The sequence below is a fragment of the Oculina patagonica genome, unplaced genomic scaffold, assembly GCF_052425735.1.
Source record: "Oculina patagonica isolate OP01 unplaced genomic scaffold, crgOcupat unplaced380, whole genome shotgun sequence".
Classification (NCBI taxonomy): Eukaryota; Metazoa; Cnidaria; class Anthozoa; order Scleractinia; family Oculinidae; genus Oculina; species Oculina patagonica.
The window spans coordinates 1-12,348 of NW_027558233.1; the positions used below are offsets into that span (position 1 = coordinate 1).

The 12,348-nt window shown below is 37.4% G+C and overlaps 1 protein-coding gene across 1 annotated transcript; it reads right to left on the reverse strand.

The window, feature by feature from the left end:
- Positions 1 to 2,034: 2,034 nt before the first annotated feature.
- LOC144640610 (midasin-like) lies at positions 2,035 to 11,672 on the reverse strand (the record flags this gene model as incomplete). Its single annotated transcript, XM_078499705.1, has 16 exons — positions 2,035 to 2,150; positions 2,931 to 3,119; positions 3,289 to 3,391; positions 5,131 to 5,246; positions 5,782 to 5,890; positions 6,349 to 6,472; positions 6,722 to 6,812; positions 7,394 to 7,446; positions 7,790 to 7,964; positions 8,892 to 9,029; positions 9,332 to 9,436; positions 9,715 to 9,824; positions 10,092 to 10,241; positions 10,767 to 10,891; positions 10,998 to 11,092; positions 11,577 to 11,672. Coding segments are annotated over 16 exons (1,895 nt in total), but the record flags the coding sequence as incomplete, so codon positions are not given.
- Between the last annotated feature and the right edge of the window lie 676 nt (positions 11,673 to 12,348).

Here is a 12,348-nt window from a genome sequence, read left to right on the forward strand (position 1 = left end):
ATACAGGAGACGGGTGTACTGTCGTAAATTGTAATAACGTCGTGAATTGTAATACCTGTCGTAAATTGTAATAACAGTTGTCGTGAATTGTAATACCTGTCGTAAATTGTAATAACAGTTGTCGTAAATTGTAATAATGCACCTATCGCAAATTGTAATAACACATTGCCGTAATTTGTAATACTGCGAGCTGTCGTAAATTGTAATAACACATTGTCGTGTTTTGTAATAAGCAGTATTATCACACTCTATTCTTAACTTCAGATCTAGAGCAGTTTCTAATGGCAGCCTGGCAGGCCATTTTTGATCGTTTGGTAATGCTTTATGGTGAATTTGTTGGAACGAGAAAAACTACATTGAAAACATAATATTTCGCGCTCGTAACTAGTGCCAGTTCAAGAAGGACCCCCCTAAACTCTGGCGACGTACATCGAAGGGAATTAGTGAGAGGCTCCGGCAATTATTATTATTATTTTTTTTTTTTCAAAAAATGTGCATTATTTTGATAAAAGAAAGAAAATACAAAACAAAATTCAAGTTCACAGCTTGTTTTTTTTTTTCTAAATAAAAGGGTAGAAATGGTACCTCATTAGTACTTAATTGCATTGCCCAGCCCCTCACTCTCAGGAGTGTTGGCACGGAGTGAGAAAGGTTAACTTCGCTGTTTCTTAGTTTTTACCTTTTCAACATTATTTTTCAGGTATCTGGCTTCAACCTTTCTCCGCCGATGATATTATTAAAAGGGTTATTCACCGGACAACTCTTTCAGCAAAAATAAAATAAAAAAGCCATCCAAACAAAATTATTTAATTGAACATCACTGTGAAAATAGGAGGAGTTCGGAATTACAATGGGTGGTCTGATACCACAACATCATTGCCGTGGAGACTGGAAACAAAATCAATTTGATGGCAATAAATATTGAGGAAGACAAGGTCGATGGGGTTGTAAAAATCAAACGAAAACACGGAGAAAAGAAAGAAGAACCGCCATTACTACTATTGAGTGTTAAGAAATGCCATTAATCTGTTGTGTTTGACTACGTCATTATCTTCCTCATAGCTCGTTTTACTTTTTTTAACGTGAAAATTTAAGTCGGTCAGACGACACCGAAGGGAGATAAAGGGTGGAATGGCTCAACACTTAAAAGACAAGCTAAATATCATGACAATATGTTTAGATGGTTTTTCCCTCACAAAAATGAAGACCAATGACTTGTTAAAAACCGACTAGAGGAATAACAAATGTAACTTCACGTTTCCTTACAACGTGCTTTGCTGCAAATTTGTCGCAATTCTGGTGAGTAGTTAGCTAATAATGTTGAATAACTATGACGATACAAAGCAGGAATAAATTTACACCACGAAATCTTTAACTGTTTTTCCCCAGTTAAAGAAAACGAAAACCAGATTTCTGTATGATTGCTAATTCTCATATTAAAGGATTATTTCAAAACACGACAATGTGTTATTACAATTTACGACAGCTCGGAGTATTACAAAATACGGCAATGTGTTATTACAATTTGCGATAGGTGCGTTATTACAAATCACGACAATTGTTATTACAATTTACGACAGCTATTACAATTCACGACAACTGTTATTACAATTTACGACAGGTATTACAATTCACGACGTTTATTACATTTCACGACAGTACAGACGGGACCTACGGTTTATCGTCCTTTTCCGAGAAGACTAGAATGTCTAACCATTTGCAGATGTAATTACAAAGGCAGCTCATTCTCCTCAGTTATTTTAAGACCCTGAGTGTTGGTCCGGTCTGGGTTTCGAACCCACGACCTCCCGCACAGCAGTCCGTCGATCTACCAACTGAGCTAACCAGGCGGCGGTTAAATTGGTGTACATCAATTAAATTGGTGTACATCACTTAAATTGGTGTACATCAATGTCAATACCCGCATAAATGTTCTTTTTCATAAATTGCACATATCTAACAGTTCTATTGATTGTCAAATTCTACCAACAAAGTTCAATATAGGCGATTAAATTTGTGTAAGATGTAAATTACCAAGAAGCTATAAAAGCTGTCCTGTCATCCCGGCTGGATTTGTTTAACACGTGATCAGATACAGCAGCGTAAGGTCTAACATCTTTAGCTAGTTGTTGCACTTTCTTTACAGAGCTCTGAAATTGAGAGAAATGCAATTATTAAGGAACATAAAGATGAAAATACTGACCACCAAGTCTTGGTCGCACACAATCTACTATTTAACAATTAGACTACAAGCCCGAGTTTTCTTTGAGCAAATAGTCAACGAGGCGCAGCCGAGTTGACTATCGCTCATAGAAAACGAGGGCGAGTAGTCTAATTGTTTTAGTAGAAACTCTAAAGGATTTCAGTCCAAAACCTACAATATTGTGCACTTTGAAGACAAAAATCAAGACAATTTAACGCTTAAAGAGCTACGCGAGCGCGCGACTGTTTTCTATCGGCGAATAGAAATCAGTGGGAGAACCAATCAGATTCGCAGATTTCCAATAGAACACAGCCGAGTTTCTACTAATGAAGATTAAATCACCAAGTCGCTGGACTGATGAAGTTATATTAACATTGCATCACTATAAAATTATCAATAACAAAAACTTATATTTTGGTAACTTTCGATCATTCGAATGTTCACTTTATCTGCACAATCAGCAAACTGGTAACTTTTACAAAATACATGTACTCAAAATGGCATTAGCCCAATTTAGAAGACTGGAAATAATTTTTTTTTAAACTGTTGTTAGTCGTCAATATTCAGTTAAGTAATTTAAGCCAGTACCTCAGAGATCGTTTAAGTTGATGAGTTGAATAGATAATGAAAACGTTATGAGGCCGCGTTGATATGACAAGGTCAGACTATACTTACGAGTGTTCAGCCTATTTTAAGTTTTTTATATCTAAGATGTACTGATTCTTACCTCTAGCATCTGAGTAATTTCTGTTACAAGAGCATCGTCAGCAGAACACCTAGCCAGAGGTGACAACATTGTTTGTGGCAGTGGAGACCATTCCTGAAGTGACAAATCATCACTGGGACAGCATTTGACCAGTATGGCCATTTGCTGTAGTACTTGGGCGGTGCGAGTTAGAAGAGCCATCAGTTGGACCTTAAAAAAGGGATTACAAGTTTGAACAAACTTTATTTCAAGTTATTAAGTACGAGCAAAATCATGTACATCAATGGACAATAGGGTGAAGCTAAGAGGAAGGAGATGATGTAGGAAACGAAAGCATGTTCAAGATGTCCATAATAATCTACACTGTATGTAGACTTACCGTGCGCCCTTCAAGGTCTTTCTGGGGTGGTAAAGGTATCAATCCCTTGTTTTCATCATCATTTGGTAAAGCAACAGCTTCGGTGAGTTGCCTTAGACAAACACTGAGAAACAAGTTTAAAGAACGGATTGTAAGAAACTAATATAGTCCGCTTAATATTTATATTATATTAAAGAGGGGCGCAAGCTCAATTGAAACTTTTAAAGTAGTGTGGCGATCTAAAGTGAAGGTTCGCAATCGCGAACATCAATCAGTACGTTTCCATGATCTGAATCCCACAAAGAATCTTTTAATTTTCTCTCATTCGAAACTCATAAAAAATAAATCTTCTTACATGCAGATCAGCCATACACAGTCAGATACATTGCTTTCTATTCTGTCCACGTATGTTCTCATTTATTGTTGTTTCAAAAATCAACTCTACAAAAATTGCGAGATAGAGTTAAGACCATGTTACACGAGGCAATTCAGGTTTTTTTGCAACTTGCAACGCAACAAATGTTGCATTGCCAGTTGCCAAAAAATTCACGTGTAACAGCTCATTTTTGCAAACTGCAATGCACCAATATGTTGCGTTGCAAGTTGACAGAAAAGTAGAACCATCCGTGTGACATGTCAATTGCAACTTGCAGCGTCATTTTATTAAAATGAGCCAATCAGAGCGCGTCCCTCGCTCGCGGGAGATTTTAAGATGATCATTTCTAGCAGGTGCGTTGCAAGTTGCGAACATGTGACACCCTTTTTGCAACTTGCAATGTTTTTCAGTCGTCATCGTTGCGTTGCAAGCTGCAAGGAAAATTGCCTCGTATAACATGGCCCTGAACATGGCCTTTTACCAGACTTAAAGTGCTACTACGATCAAATTTTCGATTTCCATTTTTTTACATTTTCGTGTACAAGAGACTTTCTTACTCACCTTGCCAATTTTTCAATCCATTACGAACATCAGAAGTCGTCTTATTTTCATGTTTATTTCCGACAATTTACGGCCGCCATTAAAAAACCTTGTTCCAAGGCTTGGTTGCGAATAGGGAGAAAATGACGTCAAGGCTCCAAATACCTCACGGGTTGAAATTATAATAACAATATGTAGTGAAAATCACGCGAAAAGCAACAAAACGTTTGGGCTTATTTTTCGTGCAATGTTCTATGCTGATTGTTATTATAATTTCAACCCGTGAGGTATTTGGAGTCTTTGACGTCATTTTCTCCTATTCGCAACCAAGCCTTGGAACAAGGTTTTTTAATGGCGGCCGTAAATTATCGGAAATAGACGTTAAAATAAAACGACTTCTGATGTTCGTAATGGATTGAAAATTGGCAAGGTAAGTAAGAAAGTCAAATTGTACACGAAAATGTAAAAAAATGGAAATCGAAAATTTGATCGTAGTAGCACTTTAAGCTTGAGAACAAACTGCTAAAAAATCGGATTGAATACAATTTTACAAGAAAATGCAAGGAACCTAAAACTATATGAATGTGTGTCCAGCAGTAGCAATGAAATATATATATGATAAATGCAAATGCGGTCTTACACTACTGAAGACCTGAAAAAATTTTCAGGCTCTGAGCGGGAGTCGAACCCACGACCTTTGCGTTGCCAGTGCAATGCTCTACCACTGGCACTGGCAACGCAAAGGTCGTGGGTTCGACTCCCGCTCAGAGCCTGAAAATGTTTTCTGGTCTTCAGTAGTGTAAGGCCGCATTTGCATTTATCATATATATAACCTAAAACTACTTTTGCTTAACACTCAAAAGCCAAACCCCTGCATGTATCAGACATCAACGTTACATTACTACATTTAAAGAGTTTACTGAATGTCTTAAGAATATTAGTATTACCTTGTACTTCTAATGTTCCTTGAGAACTGTGCGATGACTTTTCTCTGTTCAAAACAAACATGGAGCAGATGTTGACTGCAACCTTTACAGCGGTCAATGTCACCGATACTGAGTTCCTAGAGAAATACAAAACGAATAGAATTACTTCAAAAAGTGGATATGCTCACTTGTCAGGGATCCAGTGATACCGTTATGCTTGAGCCAGAATTGTTTCAAAACATTCTGCCTCCACAAATGGATTGTTTGGGAACGTATTTATGTATTTTTGGCACTACAGGCACAAGCTTTATAAGTGAAAATCGACAAACATAGACACTTCGCAATCAAAGTTATTTCTTAGAATCTGTATGCACATCAAGATAATTTTTCCTCTTGTCACGTGTGTACTTATCAATGCATGTATTGACACAGTAAGGAGAAATAAAATGTCACTCGAGAAGAGTTCTGAGACGTCTTTCCGATTTGGCCTGCAAGTTTACACAAGCCCTCAAAAATAAATCTCATGACCAATTGCATGTGCTCTCTGGAAACGTTTGTAACTCAGATTCATTTTAACGAGAAGAAAATTCCATCATTTAACGCATCATTGAAAATAAATGGTGCTTTTACAGTAATTTTAATGAAAGCCAGAAGTTCCTCGCATCTTCTTACCTTTGATGGTGTTACCATGGCAACAGTGAAGGCAGCACACCTGGCAAGTGACTTGTAGTAATGATGACAGCAACCATCCAACAGCTGCTCGACTTCATCTAACAAGTCACTGAAAAATGTCCATTCAACAACAGAGAATGAGGTGCATATATGTAGCAATTACATTTATTTGTGCATGTAAGTAACATATTGCAGTTCGTTTTAATTCTTTCGTCCATAGATGAAATTCTATGGACGAAAGATGAAATTCTATCGTGCGAAAATTCAAAAAAAAGTTTCATTCTAACATGCGACCATTCAAATAAAAGTTACGTTCACTTTGCTGTGACAATCTACTGTGAGGGTCTGAATGGGGTTAACCGACTACCGACAAAGGGCGAAAAATATAACCGACAAACGACAAAATAATTAAATTTTAACTGACTACCGACATGCGGACCATCCAATTCATACCCGATTAGCGACAAAAGGCGAAAAATATAACTGACAACCGACAAAGTAATAAAATTTTAACTGACTACCGACATGTGGACCCCCCCATTCAGACCCTCTACTGTGTGTACTTACGGTGATCTGTCTGAGAGTAGGTTCACTGATCTTGTGACGGCCTCTTCGTCAACAGCAGCTAGAAACATGGCCTCCTTTCCAGTGGAGTGGCGTTCAAGATTGAGTCCCTTACGATATGACACACCTGAAAAACAGTCTAGTTATTAGTGGTACACTTGAAAACAAGTTTGCAGACAAAATGATCCCATCAGGCCTGCAGCCTTTTTCATAGCATAAGTAACAATAGTATTAAAGTTGTGTACATTACACTGCTGAGGACTAACTGCAATTTGGTAGCCGAGGATAGCTTGAGAAAATGAGTTACACCTTTAATAGTCACAAAAAAGCTTCTGTATGGTTCACTAAGTTGAACAAGAAACAACTGCAATCATACCAAGTGAAGATAACATCTTGAACAGGTCTGAAAGACTTTTCCGTTTCCGCTGTTGAATATGTTTCCGCATTTCTGCTTGTTTTTCTTTGGGCTGCGATATATAGTAAGTAATAAAAGCTTTATGTTTTTAGTACTGTATACATAACTTTGGAAATGCAAGACCAAAGATTACTCAATTGCAAGAAAATATGAAAGAATTAATGAGACAACCTCTTAAGACAAAATCACTTTCAAAATTCAACTCATTGCCTTGAAATTTTAGAACATTGTGTCCACTTAGGACTACACATAGATTGGGTCAAACATGTAGTGTTTGTGATGATGACCATGACTGATTGTCTGCCTACGGAAAGTGTCGTTGAAGAACCTTTCCATCAATCGCAAAACAAAGGGCAAAGATTATCTTGAACTTAATGGCTCATCATGCCAGAACAATTCCCCAATTTCAGTAGCAAGGAGGGACTGGGAGTATAGGCTGGAAAGAGGCACTAGGAAAGTAGCACTTCCTTCCCAGAGACACAACACTAAGACAATAGCATCTAACTCACAGACTAAGTTAAGATGGAAATGTTATAGTAAAAATCATTACTAACGTGACCACTCACAAAAATCTGTGTATGGATTAATCAATAGATCCATTGCAAACTGGCATACAACATAGTTGTGCCTTACCTGATTGGACACATCTAAAGCTTGTAACTCACTCGAAGTGGCAATGACTTCACCTGAAGAAAAGTGCAAGGACTTGGCATAAGGATCCGACTGGCTAACCTTACTACTCTTCAAACCATCATGCAACAAAGTGTCAAGAAATAAGCCGAAATAATACATGTACGTCCCCACTAAAATACCTAAAGATAGAGTTAACGAAAAGGATTTCGTTATGAAATTGTTACTGAAAGGAAACTTCCAAAACAATTTTGAAACCAAAATGCCACGGTTAAGTCGTGGGAATGTACGGAATGCCAACACATCTCTGGTGTACTGAACGGCGGTTAAATAAAAATCAAGCTAAAACTTAAAAGAACATCAATAATCATATACATTATAGCACAGAGCCAGTTGTACCTGTAAAGTCATCTAAAGACATCACCAGTCCTGTATACTCCTGTTGGCGCATTATCTGCTGTGACAGCTGTCTCATCTTTTGAAACAGTTTTGGCAGACGAGTCTGGTTCAATGAAAGACACACTCCGTATTCTTGATAAGTCGACACAAGCTGATGGCCTCTGTCACAATAAACCTACAACAAGGACAGCAACTTTTTTTTAGTTTTAAAGTTACTATCGCAATTCTTCTGTAGTATATCTAACGGTTCCATGAGGATCAGTAGTTCGTCTTGTGTTGTCACTTGGATGAAGGTAGTCCGCTCAGGTTGTAAAAGTGTCAGACACCTACAACAGTCTTTTTCAGGACTACCCTCATCCGGAAGATCACACTATCACACTAGATTAAATACTCAAATTCGTCTGTACAGATATCATACAGTTGACATTAGTCACATATCTACCACTTCAACATTGACACTGCCACTGGTGAAGATTACACTGACTACGGTCAGGTGAGCTCAGTTGGTAGAACACAGTTGAACCTCTCTTTTATAGCCACCTCTCCATGAGAGGTTTTTCGTTTCGACCATCTGCGGTTATTACATTTAATTCGCATAAGCCAGTCAAATAAAATCCAAGGTGACCGTTGTGGAAAGGTTCAACTGTACTAAACTCGAAACTGGTCACTCATAAGTAGCCTTGTATCTCTTTTTCAAACTGAAGACCAGTGCAAAATCTTTCCAAAACTAGTTTAACTTATAGACACCTCTCGATGACGACTAGGGTTTTCATGTGGACCGTCTGAGGTCAATACACTTGATTCACATCAGCCAGTAAAATCAACTTTAAGTGACCGTTGTGGAGAGGTTCAACTGTACTTAACTCGAAACTGGTCATTCCCAAGTAGCCTTGTATCTCTTTTTTCAAACTGAAGGCCAGTGCAAAATCTCTCCAAAAATGAAAACTAGTTTAACTTACAAGTTCACTTTTATGCAAAACAAACTCATGTCATAAAGAGATTTTCTACCTAGTCACACTTAGAAACTGACACAAAAGAAACTGGCCTCTTTAATTTAAAGACGAACTAACTGCTACAAGTACAAACATTATTATGATCTGACCTTCAAGTCATCTGTTGATGTGAACCACTTGGCGTGTACACCTTTTCTTCCATTTGATTGATGCCTTTTATCTTCAGGGGAGGAAAGAGTCTTCTTCACATTCATCAAGGTCTTCTGCACTGGCTCATCAAGTAAGCCCTTGAGAAAAAACAAAAAACAAAATGGTAATAGTTAGTAAGCAGTAACTGAGAACTGGTTCACAGAATAATCTAGGAATAATTATGATTATTTGCTTAATTTTTTATGTTTTTCAACAACTACTCGCTATTTTTTTGCAGTTTGTAAGGTAACTATTTGCTTATTTTGTCAAGCTATTCAGGATACTGACAACTTCATAAAGAAGCAATAAGAGTTCTAAAATACACCACAGTTGTTTTTTGTACGTGAGCACCAAACACCATCTGTCAGTTAGCTGTAGCATCAATAACTTGTTCTGTTACCTCATATTTGCGCACAAATTTGTGCAGTGTGTGATGGGATTTGTCAGCAGCTTGCTTCATTGCCCAAAAGTTGGAGTCATTCCACTTCGCTATTTTGACAAAATCCTGAAATAAAAACAACACAAGAATAAAACAAATCAATGACACGACGTTGCCCGCAATTCACAATTACCCATCACCGGGAGTTACAACGAAAAAATAAACACCTGCATGTCGCTAGAGGAAATTGCTCTTTCTAAATACCCAGCCAACAGCAATGGCGAAAGAAGATAAACTTTGTCCCAAAATATGGGTTACTGTCACTAAACTGGTATAACGAACTTTACCTCCTGCAATAAACGTAGACAATGTGTCTCTTCTTGTATTACATTACAATTACAAACCTTGAGATCCTTTTCAATAGGTTTTCTCATTTCTTGTATAGATTGCTCAATGCAAGGAATAAACTGCTTGTAGTAGCTGTACAGGTTCCACAGCACATCGGATACTTTCACTAAAGAACAAAAGTTAATACACTTAAAAATGTACATAATGACGCGTACCGGTGTAATTCACCACTCTCTGCATTGACTCCTATTGAGGATCGATAAATTCAAAATTATTCAGTTTTGTCATAAATTATCAACATCAAACTGTTTATAAATTGAACAGGGCTTTCTTCAAGGGTTGGGATCACGCACTTATCCTTGCACATGCGTTTATAAATACATCAATGTTTTGCGACTATACCACAAGGCATTTTTTGTAAAGGAAAAGTCACCTTCATTGGCAGAAGAGCTGGCTTCTTCGTAGCACATCTCTTTGTAAAAAGCAAATAGCATTTGTATACGGGAGGAAAATTCTCCAAGTGTTGAGCTTTCGATAAATCCCTGAAGTGTTTCGATAAATTCACTGTGTTTTGGAACGCTTTCTGTTTAGAAAAAAAAAAGATCACAGTGAATGTCGATGACTAAATTAACTAACTATGTAGCTGATATGCTGCTTGTAAAGGTACGTTTCAACTGTTTTGTCTTCATGTTAGTCTTATGGAATGACAAGCATATGACAAACATGACATAAGTATAACTACAACACAGGAAGACAACACAAGCTGTTTGTTTGACACTTTTATTATTGCAGTGCCCAAAACCTTGCGTACGTCGCCATGGAATTTAAACAATATAATGTGTGCTCGGATTGGTTATGTAAACGTTTTGTTATTAAGTGAGGTTATAGTTAAATCTGGTCATGATGCATAATTGCACTTTTTTGGATTGATGTCGTAAAAATGTTACATAGCTCGTTGCGCAAACTCGAAATCTCAAGGGCCTATTTAAATCTCTTGTATGTGACCAGGTTAATATAAACTTTCATATTCTCCCAATTTCTGTTATGTTTGCAACGGGCTGTGAAAAGACCATTTTCAATTTTCTAAATACAAAACATTTCTACCTACCACAAACTTCTGGACTTTCTTCACGTGCCCTAAACTGTTCCAACGAGTCATAGATATGGACCCACCACTGACTGGCCTTTTCCGCTGCTTTAACACTGGCCACATCAAGAAGCGATGACCAACATCTGCAGTAAAGCAAGGAAAGACGACAGTTTACAAACTTGCCATAAAATGTTATGGATAATCTTTTAAAGTAATCCAACGAAATTCAAGGCGAAAGAAGAGTTATACTTAAGCTCCATTTTTCTCCAGTGTATAATCAGTTGCGTCACATTGTCCAGATGGTCTTTAAGGCTGACATGTTTTGCCGCATTAGACTCCCAGTCCTACCAGAGAAACATAACAACACAGTTTTGAATTATTTATATTTCCAAAAGAGTGAAAAGTTAAAACGGAGTAAATGCCAGCACCTTATGGTTTGATTTGATAAGGCTTTCCTGTTCAATCACAATTCCAAACAGACCTTGCAAATAGAGCCAACTAAGTTTTTCCCCATGAAGTCAAGTTCTTAGTAAAAAATCGTGTAACTATTCCAAACGTTCTTCTGCTCCATAACTGATTTTCTAGCATCACGCACCCTCATAACAAAGGCTGGTTGCATAATCATAAACACTGATCTTGATTGATAGTTAGACATCTTAGGTTGGCAGCTAGGCCCAACACTGTTTATGAAACTTGCCTATAGGTCCCCTTTGATTTTAGGACAAGTTTGGAAATTACAGAATGGCCTTACATCTACAATAACGACAAGAAATGATTACCTTAAAGCTTAAGTCCCAGGACTGCAATATAAATAGCCAACAATCTTACCTGGGCCTTTCTGAGCAGGACCTCAAGACCAGTCAGAATCTTCATTACTGGACTTGTAACAGGGAAGGACAGTATTCTTTCCATCACCTCCAGCAACTGAAAAGCGAGAAAAATAATATTTTCCAACTCTTGTTAAGCACATCAAAGATCATTGCTATCCTAAACCAAAATTTACCAGCAATCCTGTGTCACGGCTATATTTTTATCTATCTTATTAAAGGGACATGGTCAGCGTTCTTACCGCGCTGACCTGGACACTAGTTTTCACGTTTTGAAAAAAGACCACTGTGGACTTTTTCGAAACAAACCTTCAAAAATCTGCTTCAATCTTCTCAGTGTTTCACTAAATGGAAAAATTTAGAAGAAGAAAAAAACACTGAGAAGATTGAAGCAGATTTCTGAAGGTTCTCTACGCGTATTTTGATTTCGGGTTAAGGTGGACTTTTTTCAAAATGTGAACGCTGACCATGTCCCTTTAAGATTGTCCGAATCCTCCTGTAAAAATAAACGTTTATGAAAAACCCATAGCTTCATTTCAAACAAATATATCTCCCGGGCGTTAAAATTTAAGTTACAAACGAACGAGATCCGCTTTGAAAACTGCTTAGCCTTACAGTATTTTTAAAAACCCATATCAATCTTCTTGAATTATTGTCCATCCTTACCTTCTCCTGTGTAATTGAAACGCTCCTTCACTGTTTTAAATGGTTATTTTCATTTTACTTAATCTGATGATCATTTCCTTATGTCGTAATTTCGCTAAAATCAGTGA